The sequence below is a fragment of the Ascaphus truei genome, chromosome 3 (assembly GCF_040206685.1).
Source record: "Ascaphus truei isolate aAscTru1 chromosome 3, aAscTru1.hap1, whole genome shotgun sequence".
Lineage (NCBI taxonomy): Eukaryota > Metazoa > Chordata > Amphibia > Anura > Ascaphidae > Ascaphus > Ascaphus truei.
In genome coordinates this window covers 185,535,831-185,562,873 of record NC_134485.1, presented here as the reverse complement: position 1 = coordinate 185,562,873, position 27,043 = coordinate 185,535,831, and the positions used below count along the sequence as shown (strand labels likewise).

The following is a 27,043-nucleotide window of genomic DNA, read 5'->3' as shown; positions in this document are numbered from 1 at the left end:
ACGGTAAAAGGGGTACCTAGTGTAAGAGGTGATGCCCGGTTATGCCCAGGTCTCCCAGAACCCAGTATAGGGGTTCTGGGGGTGCTCCAACTATACATAAGGTTGTGAGGATTTTTAAAGTCTATAGTGTGTGGGGAATATGGCTAGTCGTAATAAAGTACAACTTCTTATTCTATTGCCCATAACCATAAGACTTAGGAAAAGTGTCACGGGAGTATAGGAGTGCTCACCACAAACCGGACTGGACCACGAGGCCGAGGTGGGGATACAGGTAAACCTCCGCCCTACAACCGCGTGAGCGGGTCCGGTAAGCAGAGTAGTTGTGGATAGTCGGGGTAGGAGAGTGTCGGATCGTAGAGGTACTTGCCGGGATCAGGGTTGTAGAGGTCAAGAGTAGTCGTAGTCCAATGCCAGAGGTCAAGGAGAGGAGAAGGTAGAAGTCCGACATCCGTGGAGGTGGAGGAAGTGGAAGTATGCCGGGGAGGTAAGCTGCAGGCGTCGGCATGCGCGGTGGTCTGCCACGCGGCGCGTACATACGACAGGAGGGAGAGAGGAGGCGACGTGAGGGCGGATGCTGGGCGCCCCGGCGGCGGGGGAGACAAGCACCGGGGCTGAGGAGAGCTTCAGGGCCTCCGGACGATCCATACAAGGCTTTAAAGGGAATTTAAGATGAAATGCCCGGGTCAGCCTGGGAGCATGTACCTGGTCCTGCGGAATCCAGGACCTTTCTTCGGGGCCAAAGCCCTTCCAATGTACCAAATATAGGAGTCCTCTAGAGATACGAGAGTCCAAGATAGACTACACCTCGAACTCCTCTTGTCCGTCTACCAGTCTGAGACAAGGTGTGACTTGTGAACCCTGAGGATTAGGTATGAATGGCTTCAGTAGAGAGCAGTGGAAGGTAGAGGGAATCCTCATAGTTGTGGGCAATTTCAGACAGTAGGTGACTGGATTAATTTTCTCCAACATAGAGAATGGAACGATATATCGGGGTTCCAGTTTCGGGGATGTGACTTTTAATCGTATGTTCTTTGTGGATAACCATACCTTCTGACCCGGAGCATAATTGGGTGGTTTCTGACGATGGCGATCAGCCTGTCTTTTCTGCTTTGCAGTGGCCCGTCTGAGATTATCCTGAATCCTAGACCAGGAAGCTTGAAGATCCCGAATCCTCTCCTCCGTGGCCGGAACTCCTGTACTAGGACCAGACTGAGGAAGGGTAGAGGGGTGGAAGCCATAATTAGAAAAAAATGGGGACTGTAGAGTGGACTCATTCCTGAGATTATTGTGGGCGAATTCTGCCCATGGGAGTAGATCGAGCCAATTGTCCTGAGAGTCAGATATGAAACAAAGAAGGAACTGCTCTAGAGACTGGTTGGTTCGTTCAGTTTGACCATTGGTCTGTGGGTGGTATCCAGAGGAGACGTGAAGCGCCACGTTAAGTTTTTTACAGAAGACCCTCCAGAATCTCGAGACAAATTGCGACCCACGATCATAGACTATGGTTTGGGGTGACCCATGGAGCCTGAAGACTTCCCTCACAAATACCTCGGCAAGTTTAGGGGAGCTGGGTAAGCCTTTGAGTGGGAGAAAGTGCGCTTGCTTAGAAAAGCGGTCGACCACTACTAGTATCGTGTCCATACCCTTAGATTTGGGGAGGTCGACAATAAAGTCCATCAAGAGATGTTCCCATGGTCGGTCAGGAATGGGGAGGGGTTGCAGAAGTCCTGGAGGTTTATTCCGTGGTATCTTGTTTTGTGCGCAGGTGGGACATGCTGAGACGAAATGCTGAATGTCCTTGCGCATGCCTGGCCACCAGAAGGTTCGTTACAAGAGGTCTATAGTCCTTTTGATCCCTGGCTGACCTGCCATCTTGGCCGCGTGCCCCGATTGAATTACCTTCTGGTGGAAGGTAGGGGTGTGAAAAGTCATCCAACTGAGACCCTGAGGAATCTGATCTTGAACCTTGGTGATTTCCGCCAATGCGTCGAAGGTATTGGCCGAAAGGACACATTTAGGGGGAAGGATAGTCTCCTGGTTGTCCTCAGTCTTATCTTCTACTGCGAACTGACGAGAGAGTGCGTCTGCTTTAACATTTTTTTTAACCCAGGAGGTATGAAATAAGGAAGTTGAACCGGGTGAAGAAAAGGGACCAACGTGCCTGCCGGGCACTCAGACGGCGGGCAGTCTCAATATACAAGAGGTTTTTATGGTCCGTAAGGATGGTGACGGGGTACTCCGCACCCTCCAGCAGGTGACGCCACTCCTCCAAGGCCATTTTGATCGCGAGGAGGTCACGGTTACCCACGTCATAATTCCGTTCTCCTGCGGAGAACTTCTTCGAAAAGAATGCACAGGGATGCAATCTGGCCTGTGGGTTCTTTCTTTGGGATAAGATCGCCCCTGCTCCTATGTCCGAAGCATCTACCTCAAGGGTGAAGGGCTGTCCTGGATCCGGATGCACTAAGATGGGTGCTGTGACAATAGCTTTTTTGAGGACCTCAAATGCCGTGATAGCCTCGGGAGGCCATAGTGCTGGATTGGCGCTCTTCTGGGTGAGGGCTGTAATGGGTGAGACTACGGTAGAAAAATTCTTTATGAACTTGCGGTAATAATTGGCAAAGCCTTAGAACCTCTGTAACGCTTTCAGGGAGAGGGGCCGAGGCCAATCTATGACTGCTTTCAGCTTAGCAGGGTCCATAGCAAGTCCTGTGTCCGACATGATATATCCCAAGAATGAAGTGGATGACTGGTGAAACTGGCATTTTTCAAGTTTAGCGAACAGACGGTTCTCCCGCAACCTGAGAAGTACTTGTTTGACATGCCTAGTGTGTTCCAGGGTGTTCTGGGAGAATATAAGGATATCGTCCAGGTAGACCACCACGTGCTGATCCAGGAGGTCTCTGAAGACGTCATTAACGAAATCCTGGAAGACTGCGGGAGCGTTGCAAAGAACGAAGGGCATCACCAGGTACTCATAGTGTCCATCCCACGTGTTGAAGGCAGTCTTCCACTCATCTCCCTGACGGATCCGGACCAAGTTGTAGGCTCCCCGGAGGTCCATCTTGGAGAAGATAGTGGCGCCCTGTAACCTATCGAAAAGTTCAGCAATCAAGGGTAGTGGGTACCGATTCTTGACAGTCACCTTGTTGAGGCCGCGATAATCAATACATGGGCGCAACGTGCCATCCTTCTTCTTTACGAAAAAAAAGCCTGCCCGTGACGGCGAAGAAGACTTACGAATAAAGCCTCTCTGGAGGTTCTCCTGTACTGCTGAGGCTGAGTTTATTCGAGCATTTGCCCGTTCTCGGCCGCAGCAGTAACCTGGCGCGTGCCGGAGGGTGCCGGGCGTGCGCCGAAGCAGCGGAGGAGCGCCCTCCGATCGGGGCTTTCTTCCTCCCGCTGCCGGGTCCGCCGGGTCCCCCGGAACCCTCTGCCGCCGTCCCCCACATCGCGGGACACCAGGGCTCCCTCGGGGAGCCCTGGACGCGTGTGCAGGGGGCGCAGGCACCCGATGACGCGTGACCGCGCATCGGTGACGCGCGGCACGCCGAGGGGATGCCACTAGCAAGCCGGGAAATCTCCCGGCTTGCGGAACCGGCCGCACTTCAATAAAACGTGTCGCCAGTGTATGTATTGTTTCATTGCCTTGGTCTCGGGCGGGGGGGGGGACAGCGGGTAGGTACAACCTCTGGGAGGAATAGCGCCAGGAAGAAGATCTATAGGACAATCATAGGCGCGATGGGGTGGTAATGCCTCAGCCTGAATCTTGTCGAAGACGTCTCTGAAGTCCCCGTAGACATCCGGAAGGAGGGAGTTACTAGATTCCGGACGCATGGCTCCTATAAGAGCTTTGGGGAAATCCAGACAAACCTCTTGACACCAACGGGGGGACAGCGTGTAGGTACAACCTCTGGGGGGAATAGAGCCAGGAAGAAGATCTATAGGACAATCATAGGCGCGATGGGGTGGTAATGCCTCAGCCTGAATCTTGTCGAAGACATCTCTGAAGTCCCCGTAGACATGCGGAAGGAGGGAGTTTCTAGATTCCGGACGCATGGCTCCTATAAGAGCTTTGGGGAAATCCAGACAAACCTCTCGACACCGGCCTCTCCAGGTAATGGGCTGTGACTGTAGCCAGGGAAGACCCAGTATCACATCTACCGCCGGCGTGTGAATGGCATCCAGCTGAATGTTTTCGGAATGGTGACCGGTCATTTTGAGACGGAGGGGAACGGCCTGCTGTGATATGAATGCGGGTTGTAGAGGCCTACCGTCTATGGCTTGGAGACCCACGAGCCGATCCTTGGCTATCAGAGGAATCCGGTTCTTTTCAGCGAAATCCTGATCGAAAAAGTTTCCACCGGATTCGGAGTCTAGGTATGCCCGTGCGGCTATGTTCCCGGATTCTCCTGATAAGGTTACCGGAAGGAGTACCTTAGACGGTAGTTTGGGAGAAAAGGGAGAGGTTACCATACCCAGTGTAGTTCTCCCCGTACTCACTGGGGACTGACGTTTCCCGACATTGATGGGCAGGTATTTACCAGGTGTCCACTATTTCCGCAGTAGAGGCACAGCCCTGCACGACGTCGGCGTAATCTCTCTGCCAGAGACAGGCGAGTACCACCCAGCTGCATGGGTTCTTCTGCGGGTACGGAGGCGGACTCCCTGGGAGCTGTATGTGGGACAGAAGTGGGTTGTATACCTCTTTGACGTTTCCCCTTCTCCGCTCTTCGCTCCTGGAGCCGCTGGTCCATACGGATGCAGAGCGCTATGAGCTCCTCCAACGCTGTGGGACATTCCAGAGTGGCCAATTCGTCCTTAAGGGAGTCGCTTAAGCCCTGCCAGAACACTGTGGCAAGCGCTTCGTCATTCCACCGGGTTTCTGCCGCAACGGTGCGGAATTCAAGCGTGTAGCGAGCCACAGTACGGTTACCCTGTACAATGTTGAGGAGAGAAGATGCGGTTGTTAACCTCCTACCTGGTGTATCGAACACTCTACGGAATTCTGTACAGAATCGATCCAGGTTGGAGGTCAGGTCTGGGCGTTCTCCCATATCGGTGTAGCCCAGGCCAAGGCGTCATCGGTCAGCAACGAGATAATGTATGCGACCTTAGAACGGGGAGAAGGGAAATGAGAGGGTAGAAGTTCAAACTGAATGGCACACTGCCCCAGGAAGCCACGACAGGTGAAAGGACACCCCGCGTAGCGGTTAGGAGTGGGTAGGCGAGGTTCAGAAGATACCGTTTGGAGTACCGGCGGGGAGAAAGCAGGAGCAGAAGGAGCGGCAGTGGTGTCAGGAGAGGACAGAAGAGATTTGAGTTGGTCGGAGATGGTGCCTAGGGAATTTTGGAGCAGTTCCATTTGCTGATTATTTCGTGAGAGGCAAGTCTCTACTTCTTTGAATAGGTCATCATGTTTGTGTAAGCGTCGACCCACCTCAGCAGAGTCCAAGTCTGTTGGGCTGAGCATAATGTTACGGGAGTATAGGAGTGCTCACCACAAACCGGACTGGACCGCGAGGCCGAGGTGGGGATACAGGTAAACCACCGCCCTACAACCGCGTGAGCGGGTCCGGTAAGCAGAGTAGTTGTGGATCGCCTGGGTCGGAATAGGAGAGTGTCGGATCGTAGAAGTACTTGCCGGGATCAGGGTTGGAGAGGTCAAGAGTAGTCGTAGTCCAATGCCAGAGGTCAAGGAAAGGAGAAGGTAGAAGTCCGATAAGTGAGCCAGGGTTCTAGGGTGCCAGACGTCAGGAATCCGGATACAGAGCAGGATCTAAAACAAGGAGACAAGAACAGACTGCGAAGTAGCTAGTAGCAAGCACAACTGAAGACTGTCTATGCTCAGCAATCAGCTCTGGGCTGGTAGCACTATATACCGAGAGGGACTAATGGAAACTACCAGCAGTGAGGTCAGACGTAGGTAGAGCGCTGATAGGCTGAGGCTGGATGCACTGGTGTGAGAGAAACAAGATCATTGGCGGCAGTGGAGGTGGCCATACTTGCGAGCAAGTGCGTGCGACATCTGTGGAGGCGGAGGAAGTGGAAGTACGCCGGGGAGGTAAGCCGCAGGCGTCGGCGTGCGTGGGGGTCTGCCCCGGCAGCGCGCACGTCCGACAGGAGGGAGAGAGGAGGCGACGCGAGGGCGGATGCTGGGCGCCCCGGCCGCGGGGGAGACAAGCACCGGGGCTGAGGAGCGGGACGCCCCGGGAGGTAGGAGACGCGGCGTCCTTACAAAAAGTATATAAATGTATGATTTTATTAAACAGTGTGTTTAAAATACTTATATGCTTTGTGCACAGTAATGAGCTGGGACTTTCAGATCCTATGTCCTGAGTAAGTCACTGTGCTACCAAGTTGGTGCCACTGTGTCTACCCAGTCATTGGACATAAAAGCCTCAGAGGATGTCAGAAGTGAAGAGCATTTGGGCATGAGGTTTAGGATGAGCACCCACGTCCTGGGATGAATGGCAAGTCCTCGGACTACCATTTGCCTTCCCAGACTGAGTGGAGCCTAAACCAGCGGTTGTCTTCTGCATACCAAGTGGCTGAAGTGCAAGGTTGGCGCATGCCCTTGGTAGATGCCGAAGATTTGCTTGCCCGGCCAGAGACTGGCATCGTTCTGATTAGCTAGTAAGAAATTTCCCATGCTCGGATTGACTGTAGTATTTCATGAATGAACTCTGAAATACTATAAGAAACCCTCAGCCAATCTGGAGAGTAGATTCTAAGCGCCAGAACAGCAGCAAAATTGAAACGACCAAAAGGTGCTCTTGGGGAAATAGTAGCAAACCGGCTTCAGAAATTTCAAGGCAGAAAGTCACACTTTTCGGGGCCAAGTTCTGAGAATTGAACGTAGCGGTCGCGACTAGGATTGCAAGCAGAAAACAGTTCCAGGACGTTTACAACTAACACCCGGTCAAGGGATTTCATCACCTCTGGAAGAAAGAGGGTGTAAGGAATTCGTTCCTGGGTTTGGCTGGAGCTCCCTCCTGCAGAGTTGGTGAGTTTTAAAACAGACCTCCCCTTGGATTTGCAAGCACTATCACCTGTGCATGCAATTACTGCAGCTCTGTCTCTCTGCTCTGGCATTGGAGGAATTCCCACACACCCCTGTCTTTGGATTGGCTATCTGCTTTTCTTATACTGGGCTCTCCCTTTCCCTCATTGCTGGGCATAAACCAAGATTCACTTGGATGTAACTGTGTTTGCCACAAACACTCCTGCCTTAGCCTTGGCTTGTTCCTTGCATTCCCCCCTGGCAGAGGTCTGGTTCCTGTACTGAAGCACTGGATCCCCAGTGCTAGTCTTGCCTTGTTCCTGAGACCTGCTGCATTCACCCCTTGCAGAGACCTTAATCATGGGCCGCTGCTCGTGCAGAGGCCATTCCCGGGCTTCAGCTGCTACGCTGAAGCGTTTCGCACCAGCCTACCATTTGCCGAACCCCAGCCTGGATATTTGACTACTCTGACGTCTCCAACTCTGACCCCGGCTTGTCCATGGAATACCCTGCCTTCTCCAACCCTGAACCGGGTACGATTGACTATGAACTGCGCAATCCAGAACCGGCTTCGTGGTCTACGGTCGGTGTATTCACATCCCCTCAGCTCCGCGGTCCGATCCCGGTTTGTGGCGAGCACGTCCGTTACAGAGGGCAGTGGCGTCAGGAACTTCATGCCGATTTGAGTTTCAGGACATTTGGGACCAAGTCAACTAAAAACATTGTTTCTTTGCGTTTTTTAACCAGGAAAATCTAGTACTTCGCCCCAGACCCCCAGTAAGTGTGTCATTCTCACTGTGCTTTAGCCTATTTTAAGTGAATAAATGACAATTTATTTTACCAACTTTTTTTGCTCAGTGTTATGATCTTGGTATATAGGTGTAAATGCCATGTCTCCCGTGACAGATACATTATGGCCTATTCACTTCAATGGACTGAAAGGTGTGTTCCGGAGCCGGAAGGATTCTTATGGCATAACACTACTTAGTAAATAATTTGCCCTGCGCCCCCTAGCTGCTCTCCCCCAGTGCTCGCGCCCCCTCTTACCTTCTCTAGAGCGTCACATGACGCCACAGGGTCATGTGACCCAGCGGCGTCATTTGACACCGCGTTGCCATGGTGATGCGTCGCCCAAAGCCGTCTGAGTGAAGGTAAGCGAGAGTTACAGAGAACGCTCGCGCGGTGCCCCGGCATTTAATTTAAATGCTTTGGGAAAGAGTGCATGGCCCCAAGAAAAATCTTGCGCCCCCAAGTTTGCGCACCCCTGCTTTACAGCACTGAAGAAAATAAAGCAGCAATCCCCATCCCCCCCAAAAAGCTAAGCTTACCTGAACCTCATCTGTGTTCCCTCCATCTCCCTGAACCTCCTGGTTTGCAGTAAAAGGAATTACATTTCTGCCACCAATAGAAAGGTGCTGAGTCATTTCCCAATGAAATAGTGTACTGATCAGCACTATTGCATTTTAATGAATAATCTGAAATGACCAATAGAATGCTACATATTACAGTACATGCCTGAGCACATTCATATTATTGCAAATCTAAGTATTGTTAAGTTCTACTGGGGTTTAAAGGATACCACGTGATATGAAATGAATTTGCTCTGACTCCTTTGATTTAACACTTTTGACCCACAGCTAGCTTTAGTTGCAGAAACAAAGTGACCTCTCTCTCTTTTTAACAGTATAAAAGAAGTTGAACAGGAAGGTTCCTATGAGCAATGTGAAACATTAACTGAAAAAACTGAGAAAGGCGTGTAAGTGGATATTTTACAGTCATGCCAACCTGTCCAGGATTAATTTTCTCATTTTATGTATCATATAGCAACATGAACAAACTCATTTGCTGTCGATTCCTCTGGAATGCTTAACCTGCTATGCACCCCTGGGGCTGATGCTATATAGTTAGGCTATTTTTGGCTGAACTTCCTCATTGTCTTCAATGTTGAATTTTGGCAGAAAATGGCCCTATCGGCTGCTTCGGCTTCTGTGAGAGAAAATACGCTGGCTGTGGAAATTGTCATATCTCTCAGCCCTCCTGCATTACTGTACATATATAGAAAAACATTGGCATATAGGTATCAGGCTGCGTGTACAAATCCCTTAATTTTAATGAGGATTTGAGCATGCAATTGTACAGTTACGTGCAAGTTTATATCTATAATATTGTTTCCTATCTGAACAACCACTTTTCTACACAATAACTTCTCTAGGAGTAGCAGAGTATTTGTCACTGCAGTTTTAAGCATATAGGGGTATGTATCAAAGGAAAATTACCCTGAAGATGTATAAACATAAAAGTGTGACTAGAAGTTTGATTTGATGCCTTGGTCAATTCATTTTTTTGCATTTTTAGCCAGAAAAGGTTACACCACCTCAGACTTTGTTACGCAAATTCAAGATAAAAAAAAAAGTCACATACAGAGACGCAGAGAAACTCATCCTCTTGAATCTCCCCAAATTGCAAACTGCCGTACACAGGGCAACATTTGGAGTAAAAACCTTCATGCAGACACAAAGTGATGAAAATTATGCAAATTGCATCAGTTTTGCTCCACATTTGCTTTGATACCACAAGGCAGAAGTGGTGCGATTCCTTGAGCAAAAACATTGCCACAGGACAGGAAAATATACTTTGGAAAACAAAAGGATTTGTTGTTCTTTAATATATCTGGGGCTGTGTTTTTACCCCAGAATGGTACCAGTTTGCCGTGGTACATATACTCCAAAGTCTTTTGGCTGCAAAACTGGAGCAAACAAACTGCACCACATTTAAAAAAAGAAAAATATCCTATTGCATTTTATGGGATTTTTTTCTTTAATAAGTCTGGTGCTATATTTTACACCACTTTTTGGCCAGATTTGTCATCTCAAGACTTTGATACATGGTTGCCTAAATTGATAGAGTTTGCAACATAGGATTCCACGACATCATTTGTTTAGCAATGGATTGCAAACTCTGTAAGTACTGAAGAGGTTAGAATAATCATAGACCTTTTATCCTACACTAGCCCTCTAACAACTCTTCTGCTTTCTGTAGATCTGTTATAGACATTCAGGAATTGTCCAGTATTGCATGTGATCGCACGAGCCCTTCAAAGCCTTGTACACCCAGATCCAAGCATGCTCCCACTAGCGTCAGCACTCCTGTCAGCCCAGGTAACTGTACATGAAGTGTATGAGAGTTTTTAAGCTTTTGCTTTCTTGTCAAGTATTTGCCTTGTGCTACTCAGAAGAACACATCAATAACTTGTAGCACTTGTCTTTATTACAGTTATAACTCTTTAGGAAACTGAACAGATTCAATTATCCTCTGGCATGGAAGTTAATTCTTTAGATTGTTCCTACCTAGGTACAGGAGATAGAAAGTAACTCTGGTAATAATTGGTCTAACTACAGGCAAATTAAAGAGAATTGTTCCCCTTCCATTCTTAGGTCTAGATGTACTAAGCTCTCTTAGGTTAGGTAAAATAATGTGATGTTACCTAAAACAGGATCGAACGCTATGTGTTTAAAACCAGAGACAAAACATAAAACACAGACAGAGCTCAGTGCACATCCAGGGATATTCATATACGGTACAGTGCCTAAATATATATGTATAAATATCTATTAAATAAAATGGTCTTTTAGTTTAACATTTTTGGCCAAAATTGTTGTAAGCCCCTGAGCCACTGCACGGCAGACCACAATTCCAGGGGTCCCTAACACTAATATTAATTCTTAATAACCTGTGCAATACCAGGAAGAAGGATTTATAATAAATCTGTCAATATTAGTTGCAAAGTTCTAAGTCTGATTGAAGCTTTTAATAACCTGTACATTACCAGGAAAAGCACTCTGTATTAGATTTGTCACAACCAAACTGCAAGCAAGCAAGTTCCCCTGAGTGGGAGATGCTATGGAGTGAGCTTTTAACCATTTAAATGTGGGAGGGGGTAAGCTTCAATTAGGTAGGAGGTTGCCACTCTCCAATCAGCTAAGACTAGCTGAACAAGAATTGTAAAACATACTGGACACCTAACAAGCTCCTACTGAACCCCCAAAATAACCACAACATATATATAAGCATATGAGTGTCACATAGGAGTGCTACTGAACATGGCAATATATATTTAAAACCAGAGACAAAACATAAAACACAGACAGAGCTCAGTGCACATCCAGTGAAATTCATATACGGTACAGTGCCTAAATATATATGTATAAATATCTATTAAATAAAATGGTCTTTTAGTTTTAACATTTTTGGCCAAAATTGTTGTAAGCCCCTGAGCCACTGCACGGCAGACCACAATTCCAGGGGTCCCTAACACTAATATAAATTCTTAATAACCTGTGCAATACCAGGAAGAATGATTTATAATAAATCTGTCAATATTAGTTGCAAAGTTCTAAGTCTGATTGAAGCTTTTAATAACCTGTACATTACCAGGAAAAGCACTCTGTATTAGATTTATCACAGAGTAATACAGAGTGCTTTTTCTGGTAATGTACAGGTTATTAAAAGCTTCAATCAGACTTAGAACTTTGCAACTAATATTGACAGATTTATTATAAATCATTCTTCCTGGTATTGCACAGGTTATTAAGAATTTATATTAGTGTTAGGGACCCCTGGAATTGTGGTCTGCCGTGCAGTGGCTCAGGGGCTTACAACAATTTTGGCCAAAAATGTTAAACTAAAAGACCATTTTATTTAATAGATATTTATACATATATATATTTAGGCACTGTACCGTATATGAATTTCACTGGATGTGCACTGAGCTCTGTCTGTGTTTTATGTTTTGTCTCTGGTTTTAAATATATATTGCCATGCTCAGTAGCACTCCTCTGCGACACTCATATGCTTATATATATGTTGTGGTTATTTTGGGGGTTCAATAGGAGCTTGTTAGGTGTCCAGTATGTTCGAACGCTATGTACCCTGACTTAACGTGGTATCCACAAAGCTAATTATATGTAAATAACAACATCCATGCTACATCTCATTAGCATAGGCTTAACGTCACATAGCATAATGTTGCATTTTCTTCCAATAACGTGACGTTATGCCAGCCTTGGCCTTACTCCCTTCGAGACCCTAAATTGGCAGAGAGAGAAGGAAATTAAATAACACCAGGAAATATCGGTATGTTATTTAACTTATGCAGAAACAAGAAGTGCACAAGGAAGACCTCTATGGTGAAGTACGTTTTAATAAAATATAAAATTGGTAACTAATGATTTTACACTCACAAAGATAGGATAAATATGCGCCCATCATAATATTTACATTCGAAATATTAGAAACAAGAGTCCCACCTTAGCCGCGCTGTTACCGCATTTACTGCATCCTCGTGACCGTCTTGTACTTGACTGTCTGCTACTTCCGCCAAACCAAATTACTCCGGTTGTGTCCATTCACTTTCACTTACCATACGCGTTTCAAGTGCTTTACTCACTCCATCAGGGAAGGTGCTTACAAATATCTATCAGCCCTTTATACTGTAGGTAGAAAGCCATCTAGGTAATTGGCCATCAATACTTAATTATTGATGATATGCTCCAACAAAGGGCTACAGTACTGCTACTCCCAAGAAATACATAAAATATACAATATAAAGAACATGGCAAGTTCAAAAAATCACAGCACCACTAATTTCTAAAATAAAAAAAAAACATACAATATACAATACTGTATATGTATTCATAGGACAAAACATCATGATAAGTTAATAGCAAATGCCACTTCATTATAACAAGTGGTACAATTGGTTCCTTTATTGTTCTTTTTCTTATTATCTTTATTCTTTTATTCTGAACTTCACTTATCGCAATCAGGTTCTCTAGCCAATGTTTTCCCTTTTTCAAATGCATTCTTTATCCTGCTCATAGTCTCTCTGAAGAAATTTCTTCTTCAACTCCTGTGACTGGTACAAAAAAAAAAAGTTTTCCTGGTATAGTTTGTGCTTTGCCTTTGAGACTGGCCGTAGGGTATGTTGTCTATCCATCCCTGATGAAGTGAGTTAGGCCCTTCGAAATGCTTAGGGTGGGTGCAAGTGAACAGACAGAGTAATTTGATTTGATTGAAGTACAGATTAAGCCACGTACTAGAGAGGCACGAGGCCACGGTGGATGTGGTAACAGCGCGGCTCAGACAGAAATTCCATCTCCTTTCTGTTAGTTTTTGTGATGAGCGCATATTCATCTTATCCTTGTGAGTGTAAAATCGTTAGTTGCTGATTTTATAATTTCATAAAATGTACTTCACCATAACGTCCCTCTACTCTTCTTATTTCTGCATGTACATGTGGCCAGGTCTCCCCCTTTTGGCATCCTCCTTAGCCCCCTACTTGGTCCCTCCTTATCTCAGCTGCAGCGGGGGAACTGTTGGGTATGCGGCGCCGCCGGAGTTGGCGGAGGACCCGCCGGTTAGGCGGGGGAAAGGCGGTGTGGTGCGGGTGAGCGCGCGCCACTCAGGGAGGCGGGCGAGTCGACAGAGGCTCTCGACGCCATCTTCTATGTGGGTGCGCATGCGCGAGATGGTACGCAATGTCTTCCATTGGCGCTACTGGGTGTTGGAGCACCCGGCAGGTATACCGAATCTACAAGTGCACCAACTTTAACACTCTTGTGGACAGCGCTGTCGCACACACTTGGGGTGGGAGTGCCTATTGAGGGCAGAAGACTGGGACACTAGTGCCCCTGCACCCAAGTACTGCGGGAGTACTGTGTGGGTATACCAATATACGTCTTGTAAGGTGTTGTTGCATATTATGTGTGTGTTCTAAGTCTGTGCCTAGTAAATACCATTATTCTATACTCTGGTGTGTGTTACTGGGTATATTGACCTGTGAGGGGTTATCCAGTATAGCTAGGATCCCTCATATGTGGAGGCGCTGTCACAAGACGGATCAGGTACACCCCAGGCTCCTAGCGGCGGAGGTTCAGGCCTCCTGTGAGCCACAGGTAAAGCACCACACACTCAGTAGCCGCCACATCTCCTATAGGTTGTGGGAAACAGTGCTACATACAATATAGGTGAAAGGACAAGGAAGAGACCCCTTTTAAAGGAGCAGCAAAAGTAGCCATGCTTTCAAATTGGGACTTTGTTTTTTGCACGTTTATGTTTGGTTTGTCATTTTTAACTTTTTTTCTTTTATGTATAGATTTTTTCTTTGAAAACCCCTTACATATATGGTATTTGATTAGTATCATATTATAGGTTTAGGGCATAGTTTTTTTTGTTCACATTCTTTAACCCTTTGAGATCCCCAGGACATAGTCACTACGTCATACAGATTGGCACTCCAAAAGCCCCATGATTACGTCATACTCAAAGGTCTGTTTTTTCCCAGGTTAGATTGTGTCCTTTGTTCCCATAAAACGCAGGACGTGATCTAACAGTGAGGAGATGGAGGAGGAATATCCACAATGGCCACCGTGATCATGTCACCATTATTGAAAGCGGTCACGTGACCTTTCTGTGCCGGAGGGGCCGTGTGACTTGGCCACCACGCCCCCCCCTGCATTCAAAGGGTTAAATTATGCGCAACTGTGGTGTTACACCCATCCAGACACTGCAAAAGCCCTATTTCAGAATGCAGATAGGAGAAACACCAAGTTTATGTATAACTTAAATAACGTAACATTAAGTCGAAACCTTAACAGACTTTAGTAGATAGAAGATGATAGTTATCATAACGTCCGTTAACACTGCTCTTTACTCAGAAAACATGACTTAATGTTATCCTTTGTGCATACAGCATTACTCTTAACGTACATTACTCGATGTTAAGTAGCTTAAGAGAGTTTACAACTTCTAGAGCTCTGTCCCAAAATTGCTTGCAAAATGTCTTTACTTTTATAATTACATACAGTAAGTATTTTATTGTCAGTTTAAGTACTTTTCTACTTCTGTGAAATAATGTTGGGTGTGTTCTTTAAAGAAGCTCCTTTGTGTATCGTCTTAGATCAGCTTTATAACAGGGTCCTTGTTGCTGCATCATAACAGAGACCTCTGCATTGTTTTCTCAAGTTTTTGTGTGTCCCTGGAAAAGGAGAGGAAAGGGTATATGCACAATGCATAACAGACAGCAACATATGATTCATCCCATTAACTCAATTCATAGTTTATAACAAATAAGGGGCTAATGTACCGAAGCAGAACTGGAGCAATTTATTTATTTCAATTTTTTTTTCTAACGCGCTACATCCATCCCAGACCTACAACCGGGACCATAGTAATTTTTACAGACACATTATTAGGCACCATATGTATCAGGGAATAGAATCCTATTGATTTCAATGTTTTTTTTTCTTTGATATATAATGCTATTTTTGTGCCCCAGAATTGCACCACTGTTGCCTTAATACAATAAGGGATCTGTCTGAAACATCCTGGATGACTGCTGACCTGAAGGGATGTAATCTTATCCGAAGCTACCACAGACATCTTGCTTCCTGCCCTTATTCCCCTGACAGGAAGTAAGCTTCTCTCTAGCCTTTAAATAGCAGGCAGTTGCCCTTGGACTTTGCTCGTGCAAAGGACTTGTTACCCTGTGCTGTCTGAGCTTTGCCGTGGCTTTGTTTTGCCTGCTGCCTGTTTTGACCTTGGAACTGAATCTGACTACCCTTTGGCTGCCACCTGCCTCGATCTCGGAACCGGACATGACTACCCTTTGCCTACCTCGAAATCGGAACTGGACCTGACTACCCTATCCCTGCCGCCTGTCTTGACCTTGGAACCAGACCTGACTTCCCTTTGCCTGCCGCCTGCCTCAACCTCGAAACCGGACCTGATTAACCCTGCATCCCAGGCATCTGACCCCATGCCAATGTCCCTGTATTACTCTCTGCCCTGCGGGTCTATATCCTGTTTTGCAGTCAGCAACATTACAAATACTTACAGATGTATCAAGACACAAATAAATATACTTGTGACTAACTGCTCAAACCCCCGTGCCGATAGTAATAATAAATTGAACTGAGGTGCATAGTGTCACGGTAGCTTACAGGGTTATAATATACACCAAAATAACTGGGTTGAATTGAATGCGACTGTGATATGATAAAGAAAGTTTATTCCTTCAGGGAAGGTGAACACACAAGATTGTACAAATAACATACAGAATATATACACTTATGTGGGAATTTGGCAATTAAGTAATCAGGATTCAGATTAGCAATTCATCAGGCATCAGGTATCATTCAGATGAAATATGAAGACGAACACAAAGAACACTGGGCATAGAGTTTACCATAGTTTTTATGTGATTTGGGCTCTATACCCTAACATTGGGTCACAGGCATTGGTTAACAATTACCTCTACCCAATTACCTTTTGCCAGCTAACGTGGGAAGCATTTTGGTACCTGCTCCTAGGTAACTGGCACATGCGCAAAATCCTTCAGTCTGAGTTCCATTTTCCTAACCCCACTCAAAAGAATTGGCATCTCTAAGTCTGCCAGATGGGGATCTGGGCCGGGGAAACCGGACTAAAGGTGTGACTTATAGCACTTCATGTGAAAGGCCATGTTCTGCTTTCTCTCCACCCTGTATATACAAACCGGGGGTATGAGCCTTTGATCAGTGGTCTTTGTGTAGACATACTGTTGCCCCTTGACCATTAACATACTGTATGGGTCAGTAGTTTTCGCGGGCTTTACACTAGCATAAAATACAGTGAGTTCACAATATTTTATATACAATAATATATTCCGTTCGCTTGGGCTGAGCGGGCTACAAATTGCCATACCCTCATGCTGGAGGGGATTCTACATGGTGGCCAGTTTTCAGCCCGCTGGGACCCACCGAACCGGAGATATCAATATATGACTTAAACAGCACATGTTAGACATATTGCATTTCTCCGCCATTGGAGTCAATGGCAGAACCACAATTAAAACAGTTACCCATACTCCGTTCGGTTGATCGGAGAGGGCTGGAAATTGCCATGCAATCGTGCCGGAGCAGTGACTGTATGGTGGCCAAATCCCAGCCCTCTAGTCTTTACAGAACCGGAGATATGGGTTTTACGTTTTACCATTTTCACACTTGGCGTTTTAAAACCAAGCGGCTTTTCTCCGCCATTGCGGTCAATGGGGCAACCCTCCAGTCGGCCACGACCCTTTCCCGTGGCCATTGCCCGTCGGACCCTGTTGGGGTCGAGTAAGGGGGTCCCCCTGAGCTAGGGGCAAACAGAATTAGACTGCTACCTACCCTAGGGTTCCGGAGTTTCAATTTTAATATTAATAAACTTGGCCGTGACCAAGTTCCCACGCCAATTTAGTGTTCAAAGGCTCTTTTATTGAAATTGTATCCGCTTTCGGAGATTGCGGTTTAGCCAGCAGCCAACTCGTTCTTGGAGAGCGGACTCGAGGAACCCCCATTGAAAGACATTACGCCATTCACTTCAATGGAGAAATTCCGCTCATCCTCTCGGGCGCCATCTGCTGGTCTTCTTTGATATCAGGCCAAAACCCTTAAAATCTCCATAGACTTGCATGGAGCTCCAATGGCGACCTATGGGACGGGCTGCAAACGGGGATTAAAAAGGCTGGAAGGGGAACAAAGGGCCATAAACTTGTAAATACAATTCACCCTTTCCCTCCCGACCTGATCCCAGTGTATATGTTTGGTGCATACACTGTAAGGGGAGAAATACATGTAACCAGGGGGAAACACATTTTGCACAGAGGCAGGAGAATAAAAAGACCAATAAACATTATAACAGTTAACCACTCACTTCCCATACGATGGTGAGGGTGGGCAGCTGGTGTGTAACCCCGTTATTACAGGGCCAGCCCCCCCCCCCCCTTTTCGTGACACATAGGGATATGATCATTGAAATATTCAACTTTTGATGACGCAAAGAAGTACCCCAAACAGGAGAGTACAGCAGTGATGTGAATTGTATTTTAAGATCATTATCTTGCTACTAAATACGTATATACAGACATTAAGTGGAATATTGACCCAAAACATCTATTTTGACTTCAGTGGACACTATATATCTATGAGGAGTTATATGATATTAAGATACCTTGTCCAATTAGGAGTCTAATATAGACTTTACGAACCTATTTCTGATAAGGTTTTTTCCACTTAACAAGTGTCTGTTTGGAGGCAGGAATTATACTAACGATCCATGATAATTGGATACCTACTAATGCCAACAGATAAATGCAGCCTCTCATTGGGAATTGTATTGCACTTTAAATAATTATAAACACGAATCGTCGACGTCAGAATGTTTAACAAAACTGTATTATTTTTGTTAAGATTAGTGGTACATAATAGGATTTTTATATCATAACATAATTCTCTTATCTAGATATTGGAATCTGACAGATCACTTGAGATCTGTATATCTGACTATGTACTTTGAGTGCAAGTGATAGGGACTCTTGTATCAAGACATACACTGGCGACACACTTTATTCGAGCTCGGCTAGTCCCACGAATTTGGGTATACCCGGGTGTATTGAGGTTTGTGACTGTTTTCTGCCCGAGTGCATTGGGTTATTTTCCAGGAAGGGATTGAAGCATTTTATTCCCGCTGGCTGCAAAACTGCACAGTATATATATATATAATGCATTACAATTCATGAATTTATGCCATCTGGTAGACACGCGAAGCATTGCAGCCTATTAAATCCTAATCATTATCATTTAACAGATCAGCCGCCCGTCAGCCAGGCATGAACCCAGGCTGGGAAGGCAAACGCAACGGGGCTTGTCAGAGGTGAGGAGCGGCGCATTCCAGGTATCTGCCAGGTACATACTGGGTATTTGCTCGAATAAAGTGTGTCGGTGCAGTACCATGAAAGTTTGCGAGGGCCGGAACGCAGCCGATCCGAAGCCCGATCACGGCCAACAAAGCAGTAAGCAGCCCGGGAGGATTAACCCAGTGGGGGTCCCTTCTTCTGAATGGGACCCCCGCAACGTTAATCATACCGAGCCAGCCATCAGTCAAATTAAGAGCTGCGCAGAGGAGTCTCAGAGAGAAGCAGTCTTTTTCGGTCTGTCTCCCTGAGCAGCTCTTACAGCAATTCAATGTTCTTTTATTTACATTTTCTATACAGGATTAAAGCAGGAAGTCTCCTGAGCTGAACCCCACTACTTTAAACTCTGGGGACTCCCTGCTTTTGGAGATAACCGCTCCCGCTGGGGTTTAAAGCTCCCGCGCCACAGGAGCCAATAGGAAGCTAACCCAGCTGGAGCAGCTACCGCCATCCCCCCATGGAGGTCTCTATCTCTGGAAGCAGGGGGTACCCCAAAGCTGAAATAAGAGAGGAGACCCCCTGCTTCAATCCAGTATAGAAAAATAAAAAGTTAAAAAAAAAACACTGTAAAACATTAAACATACAGCATATTTAAAATGCTTGTTAAACCATAAACCCCCACCCGGGAGGCCTAACCACAAACCTCGGGTTGGGGGTTTAGGGTTTAACATTTATTTTAGCGACATTGGCAATCAATAGACACCCTATAGTAAATAAAAGTAGTACTTACCCCTGCCAGGATAAAGGCCGTCCTCCGCGGCACCAACATCCAATAAAGGGCTATGTCCAACCCATAAAACACCATCTATTGGACAGTAACCCCTTTATTGCCTTAGCACAGTGTTTTTCAACCAGGGTTCCCTGGGCAACCCTTAGGTGTTCCCTGCAATTTTTTGGTTATTTGAAAATTGTATCAAATACAGAAGACTTTACAATGCATCTGACCACAGTTGCTATTAGACATGGTTGGGGGTTCCTCAGAATTTCACTTAAGGTTCGTTAATAAAAAAAAGGTTGGAAACCACGGCCTTAACGGGTAGAAACTGCTAAGGTAATTAAGGCGTTAACCCCTCCCGCTACTCCATCCCTAGTAGCCACTACGGCTGGGCCCACATGGCTTCGCGCGGAAGCTTTAAACTCCAGCCCGAGAGACTACCGGCACACCCTATATCTCCGCAGATCCCTTGCTTCAATACAGTATAAAAACAAATATTTAAAAGACAGACTGCAAGAGCTACTCGGAGATACACACAGAGAGACAGCTCACTGGGATTCCTCTGCACAGCTCTTATACAGTAGACTGTCTGGCCTGGGACGATTAACACAGCTTTAATATTTACGGGCCACAAAATGTACTGCTTTCGGAGGTCACGGACCAACCGCACACATGTTGCCGATTTCAGCCTGTTGGTCCACGGTCATAGAGGCAGTAAATCTTACTACATATTTATTTATTTATAAAATGTTTTGCCAGGAAGTATGTATGTATGTATGTCTTTATTTATATAGCGCCATAAATATACATAGCGCTTCACAGTAGTAATACATATTGTAATCATATAAATAACAAATAATATAAATAACAGGTCATGGGAATTAGTGCTTCAGACACACTATAAGAGTAACATTAAGGAAGAGGAGTCCCTGCTCCGAGGAGCTTACAATCTAATTGGTAGGTAGGGGAACGTATAGGGACAGTAGGAGGGAATTCTAGTTAGTGCGTCTGCAGGTGGCCAAGCTTTATGTATCATGTGTCCAGGCTGATCCACAGTGCTATTCATATGCTTCTTTAAGCAAATGTGTCTTAAGGTGGGTCTTAAAGGTGGATAGAGAGGGTGCTAGTCTGGTATTGAGGGGAAGGGCATTCCAGAGGTGCGGGGCAGAAAGTGAGAAAGGTTTAAGGCGGAAGAGGGCTTTAGATACAAAGGGGGTAGAAAGAAGACATCCTTGAGAAGAACGCAAGAGTCGGGATGGTGCATAGCGAGAGTAGTACATTGAGAGTTACCTCTCGTTTTCAAGTATGTCCTGGGAACAGAGTTATAACAATACATGGTTACATTAAATGAACAGGGTTATACAGTCAATTCACAGACATATATCATGAACATTTAGAGTTGGATAATTGGGTGCAGGGATAAAAGGGTTGGAGAGTTTCACATTAAAATACAGCAATTTTAACACCAATAAACATCAGTGAACAGCAGCAAACGGCTCACACCCTTTGGCTGTGCCAAAGCCTGTGCGCCTTTGGGGTGATGTAGACTGAAGGGGTTCAGAATGAATGCAGCTGTGATATCAGATTCCTTTTGTCCTCCAGGGCATTAGCATTCCATATGTAAGACGTTATTTATTAAGTGTTAATCAAATAGGTGTTATCCTGTGATTGTTCCCTGGCAGCACTATTGCGCTTTAATAAATAACAGGAAAAGGGAGACCAAAAAGCGCAAAAACGGAGCAGGAAGGACCCAAAACGAAAAAATGATTAAAAGGGCACTTTATTGTGACAAGAGACCCATCCAATACACTGGCGACACACTTTATTCGAGCTTGGCTAGTCCCACGAATTCGGGTATACCCGGGTGTATTGAGGTTTGTGACTGTTTTCTGCCCGAGTGCATTGAGTTATTTTCCAAGCAGGGATTGAAGCATTTTATTCCCGCTGGCTGCAATACTGCACAGTATATATATATATACTGCATTACAATTCATGAATTTATGCCATCTGGTAGACACGCGAAGCATTGCAGCCTATTAAATCCTAATCATTATCATTTAACAGATCAGCCGCCCATCAGCCAGGCATGAACCCAGGCTGGGAAGGCAAATGCAACGAGGCTTGTTAGAGGTGAGGAGTGGCGCATTCCAGGTATCTGCCAGGTACATACCGGGTATTTGCTCGAATAAAGTGTGTCGGTGCAGTACGTCATTAAGCAGTGCCCTATTTTACCGGACATGTTCCATGGCCCTAGTACAACCCTAGAAGAAGCCTTAGCGGGCGAAATGCATTGGTGGGACTTTCATGCTGCTGGTACTCTATCTGGACATTTTATTTGCTGTGAATACCCCTTGATGTAACTTTTTGTGATAGTGGCTACGTGTATCCAGGACTTTTCAGTTAACACAGTCATACAGGAGCTGAGTATCTTCATATACTATTACTATTTGCAGTCATTATACTGCTTTCATCTGTATGGGTCTCTCTCCTCTATATGTCATCTGTGATACTTGTGTTTTGGGTCACTGAAGTACCTTTCTATTAATATTTGTTGCTGCCATGTACTATATTTATAGTCTCATGCTTATAGGTCTTCCTACTATAGTGCCCTGTACACTAACATAGTATGCCTGTTACCTTCTACCATTTTTGTTTATTTATTTTCTTTAGAGGTTTATAATTTATTTTCCTTTATTGGTTTCTTTTTTTGTTCATTATCTCCTTTATTCGACCGGCCGGTTGTGGATCACTATGGGTACTTTGTCCCCATAGTGGTTACATGTTCTGAGGTTTTGATCATATTATGGTTTTTTATGGTAGTTTAAGGTTTTTTTTCTTTTGTCCTATTTACATTTATTTTGTTCAGTCAGGCAGGGTTTCAACCAGCAGTTTGTTTTTTTTTTTCATTTTTTTTTTTCATCTTATTTTGATTTAATAAATTACTATTATTATTTTGCATAATTTGTCTGAGTACTTTTTAGAGGTTTCTTTTTCTGTGTTTATTTATATATATATATAATTATATATATATTTAAAACCAGAGACAGAACATGAAACACAGACAGAGCTCAGTGCTTCTGTACTGACTACCATCCTTCTAGTCGCAGACGTCTGGTTACTGTTCATTCACCCTTGGACTAGTGCTAAGTACTCTTTTGGCATTTATTGTTGACACCTGTCACCTAGCTCTGCTGCTTTAATGTGTGTGCAAATTCACCGGCACTGTCATTGCATTATGTTTGTGCATTTACTGTTACATGCTATTTTTCTTTAGGGCTATTACCTTCAGTACTTCATGACCGGCCGGTCCAAGTGTTAGGAGGCCATTTTGTTGCTTCCACACTTCAGGGTTAGGATGTCTGGCTTCTAATTTTGTAGTTCTGATTTTTTCATACATAGCTACCTTAGGTTTATTTAGCACTTCTCCAATTCATGGTCTTTATACATTAGACACTTGCTATCATGCCAGTTTTATCATGAATTGCTGTATGTGTACATTTAACCTTTTGCAGCTTTTGTTTATTTTACTCATCAGTGTTCAGTATTATATCAGCTCTGTGGACATTGCGGACCTTTTTATTGTTTTTTGTTATACAGTATGTGATTAATACATTTTGATATTTTTGTACGCTAGAGTGCTACTGTGGGATTCTTTTTTCTTTGTTTTGTTCTCATATATTCATTATCCCTAGCACCGCCAGTAGTGTTGATTCTCTACACTTTATTGGTTTTAGCACTTCTCATTTATGGTCTGTTGCAGGCTTCTTTTGTGTTTCATATATATATATATATATATATATATATATATATATATATATTTTTTTTTTTAGAACCAGCATTTTAAATAAATAAATTTGTTATGTATAACAAAAAGCAGCAGCAGCACTCCAAGCAACAAATATAAAGTCAAGGTGCATGCTCCATAGAAATCAATATATAAACCCTGTCTTCCCAGAAGAGAAGGCACAAAAGCAGCAACACTCAGATATAGCAAAAAGACATGTATTAGCAGTGGCAAAACAGCACACTATAAACCCATATATAGTTTGCTGTTTTGTCACTGCTAATACATGTCTTTTTGCTATATCTGAGTGTTGCTGCTTTTGTGCTTTCTCTTATGGGAAGACAGGGTTTATATATATATATATATATATATATATATATATATATATATTTATATATATATATATATATATATATATATATATATATATATATATGTATATATATGTATATATATATATATATATATATATATATATATATTGTGACAAACGGCTTACTCAGGGGCTCCGCCGTCTGTCCGGGACTGTTAGAACACGGTCTTTTAGGGTAGGTTAAATGACGAGGCGTCACGTGGTGTTCCTTTAAACAGGCTATGCCTGGTTTATTCAGTCCCAGGCACTGAGACTGCCACAGTGCATACAACAGAAACACAAGCAAAACAAAAACCTGCTCACCTGAGCAATAACTTAACTTAGGTTTTCCCTGACTCAGGATTGAAGTGGCTTTTCCACTTCCAACAACAAAATAAGGAACTTTGCAGTTTTAGACAAAAAAGAGCAGAATGATTTAACCGGTTTGGGGAGAGGCTTTTCCCCTCTCTGCTTCCAGCAGACTTCCTGCCTCCAGGCTCTTGGAGGAGAGGGCAGAGGAACCAGGAAATCAGTCTTAAATACCTGATTTCTAATTAGCAGGACAGGTGACAGAAATCAGGCAGCAGACAAACTCTGGTTTGGATCCCTCATCCCTCAGTTCCAGCACTTGCCAAACTGTGGGATGGAGTGCATGTATTATGAGGCTGCACTTCCAGCCTAAACAGGATAGAAACTGTTCAGTGTCCTGGGAGCCCTATATATGGAATTTATTACCATCCCCTGGTTTCTGTCACATATCCTCCCCCCCAGCTCAGACCTCGAGGGATGAGCGACCATGGATATTAGGGAGTGCATCCTTGGCAACCCGTCAGCATTGCCATGTTTGTGCCCTGACCTGTGTTCCACAGAAAATTTAAAGGGTTGTAGGCTTAGGAACCACCTTGTCACTCTAGCATTTTTCTCTCTGTTTTGACACATCCAGGTGAGGGGTGCATGATCTGTGACCAACCGGAATTTTCTCCCCAACAGATAGTATTTGAGCGTCTCTACAGCCCACTTTATTGCGAGACACTCTTTCTCGACTATGGAGTAATTTTTCTCCTGGGGATTTAGTTTCCTACTTAAATAAAGGATGGGGTGCTCCTCACCTTGAGACTCCTGGGAGAGTACAGCCCCCAGCCCTACCTCAGATGCGTCGGTTTGGACTAAAAACTCTTTAGAGAAGTCAGGTGTGACCAACACTGGTTGGGCACAGAGAGCTTCTTTCAGGCTTCTAAAGGCCTGTTCGGTTTCGGGGGACCACTTTACCATTAGCGGCCCTCTTGCTTTTGTGAGGTCGGTTAGTGGGGTTGCCTTAATTGCAAAATTGGGAATAAACCTTCTATAGTACCCAATTAACCCCAAAAAGGTCCTTACTTGTTTTTTTGTAACTGGCCTTGGCCAATTTTGTATCGCCTCTACTTTGAGTGTTTGGGGTTTGAGTAAACCTCTGCTAATAAAATACCCCAGATACTTGGCCTCCTCCAGACCAATAGTGCATTTAGCGGGGTTAGCAGTTAGTCCAGCAGACCGAACTGCGTCGAGCACAGCTTGGACCTTTGGAAGGTGGGATTGCCAATCTTCACTATGGATTACCACATCATCCAGGTAGGTGGCAGCATACCGAGCATGTGGTTTTAAAATTTTATCCATCATTCTTTGGAATGTGGCGGGAGCTCCATGTAAGCCAAAAGGCAGCACCCTATACTGAAAGAGGCCGTCTGGGGTTGAGAAGGCTGTCTTTTCTTTTGCCCTTTCTGTGAGGGGAACCTGCCAGTACCCTTTTGTTAGGTCTAGGGTCGTGAGATATCGGGCTTTGCCCAGTCTCTCTAACAGTTGATCAACCTTGGGCATAGGATAAGTATCAAATTTTGACACAGCGTTTAGTTTCCGGTAGTCATTACAAAACCTTGTTGTACCGTCTGGCTTTGGGACTAAAACTATAGGGCTGTTTCACCCACTTTGGGATTCCTCAATTACGCCTAGTTTTAACATTTTTTTTACCTCTAAACTTATAGCCTCTCTTTTGGCCTCTGGGATTCGGTACGGATTAAGGTTAACTCGGACCCCGGTTCAGAGACTAGGTCATGTTCAATTACGCTAGTTCTACCTGGCTGTGTAGAGAAGACTTCTTTGTTTCTTCTCACTAAATTCTGGACCTCTCGTTTCTGATGAACGGACAGGGTTTCAGCTATGCTAACCTCTGGGTCAGTTTCTCGATTCTCTGACGGACCTGGGGATACTAGGGTTAACAAGACCTCTCTATCTTTCCAGGGCTTAAGTAGGTTTATATGGTAAATTTGCTCAGGTTTCCTCCTAACTTGCTGTCTCACCTTATAATTTACTTCTCCCACTCTTTCCAAGACCTCATATGGCCCATGCCACTTAGCAAGGAATTTACTCACTACGGTGGGAACCAGAACTAGTACCCTATCGCCTGGAAAAAAAATTCTGACCCTAGCACCCTTATTATACGTATTCCTCTGTGCCTCTTGAGCTTTTTCCATGTGTTCCCTCACTATAGGTAGGACTGCAGCTATGCGGTCCTGCATCTAGGCAACATGCTCTATTACACTTCTGTAAGGGGTAACCTCGTGTTCCCAAGTCTCTTTGGCTATATCCAGTAAGCTCCTTGGGTGTCGGCCATACAATAGTTCAAACGGGGAGAAGCCTGTGGATGATTGGGGAACTTCCCTAATGGCAAATAACAGGTACAGTATGGTAACAAACAATCCCAGTTTTTCCTATCCTTATCAACCGCCGGCGTAACATGCTCTTTAAGGTTTTATTGAACCGTTCCACTAAACCATCTGTTTGTGGATGATAGACTGAGTTTCTGAGATGCTTGATTTTTAGGAGTTTACATAACTCCTTTGTTACTTGGGACATAAATGGTGTTCCCTGGTCAGTTAAGATCTCTTTAGGAATTCCGACCCGGGTAAACAGAACTATTAACTCTTTTGCTATGTTTTTAGCAGAGGTGCTACGTAGGGGAACTGCCTCCGGATATCGGGTGGCATAATCTAATATTACCAATATATGCTGATGTCCCCTAGCAGACTTTATTAGGGGTCCTACTAGATCCATAGCAATCCGGTCAAATGGTACATTTATTATGGGAAGGGGTACCAATGGGCTACGATACGCTTTGAATGGGGCGGTGATCTGACATTCTGGGCATGAGGAGCAATAATTTGTAATTTCTGCCAGAACCCCATGCCAATAGAAGCTTCGGAGAACCTTTTCTTTTGTCTTTTCCACCCCTAGGTGTCCCCCCAATGGATGACTATGTGCGAGGTGTAATACTACATTACGGAATGTCTGTGGTACCAACAATTGTTTAGTTATAATTGATTTCCTTTTATCAACCCGATATACTAGGTCATTCTCTACCTCGAAGTAGGGGTAGGCAAGTGACC

At 44.8% G+C, this 27,043-nt stretch overlaps 1 protein-coding gene across 6 annotated transcripts in view; it reads left to right on the top strand.

Moving 5' to 3' along the window:
- The window catches only part of TEX14 (testis expressed 14, intercellular bridge forming factor), a 541,240-nt gene that overhangs the window by 290,400 nt on the left and 223,797 nt on the right, over positions 1 to 27,043 (top strand). For all 6 annotated transcript variants that reach the window (XM_075589773.1, XM_075589772.1, XM_075589771.1 and 3 more), the window contains exons 22-23: positions 8,688 to 8,759; positions 10,043 to 10,161. In XM_075589773.1, coding sequence (XP_075445888.1) covers positions 8,688 to 8,759; positions 10,043 to 10,161 — 191 coding nt within the window. The remainder of the gene's footprint in view (positions 1 to 8,687; positions 8,760 to 10,042; positions 10,162 to 27,043) is intronic.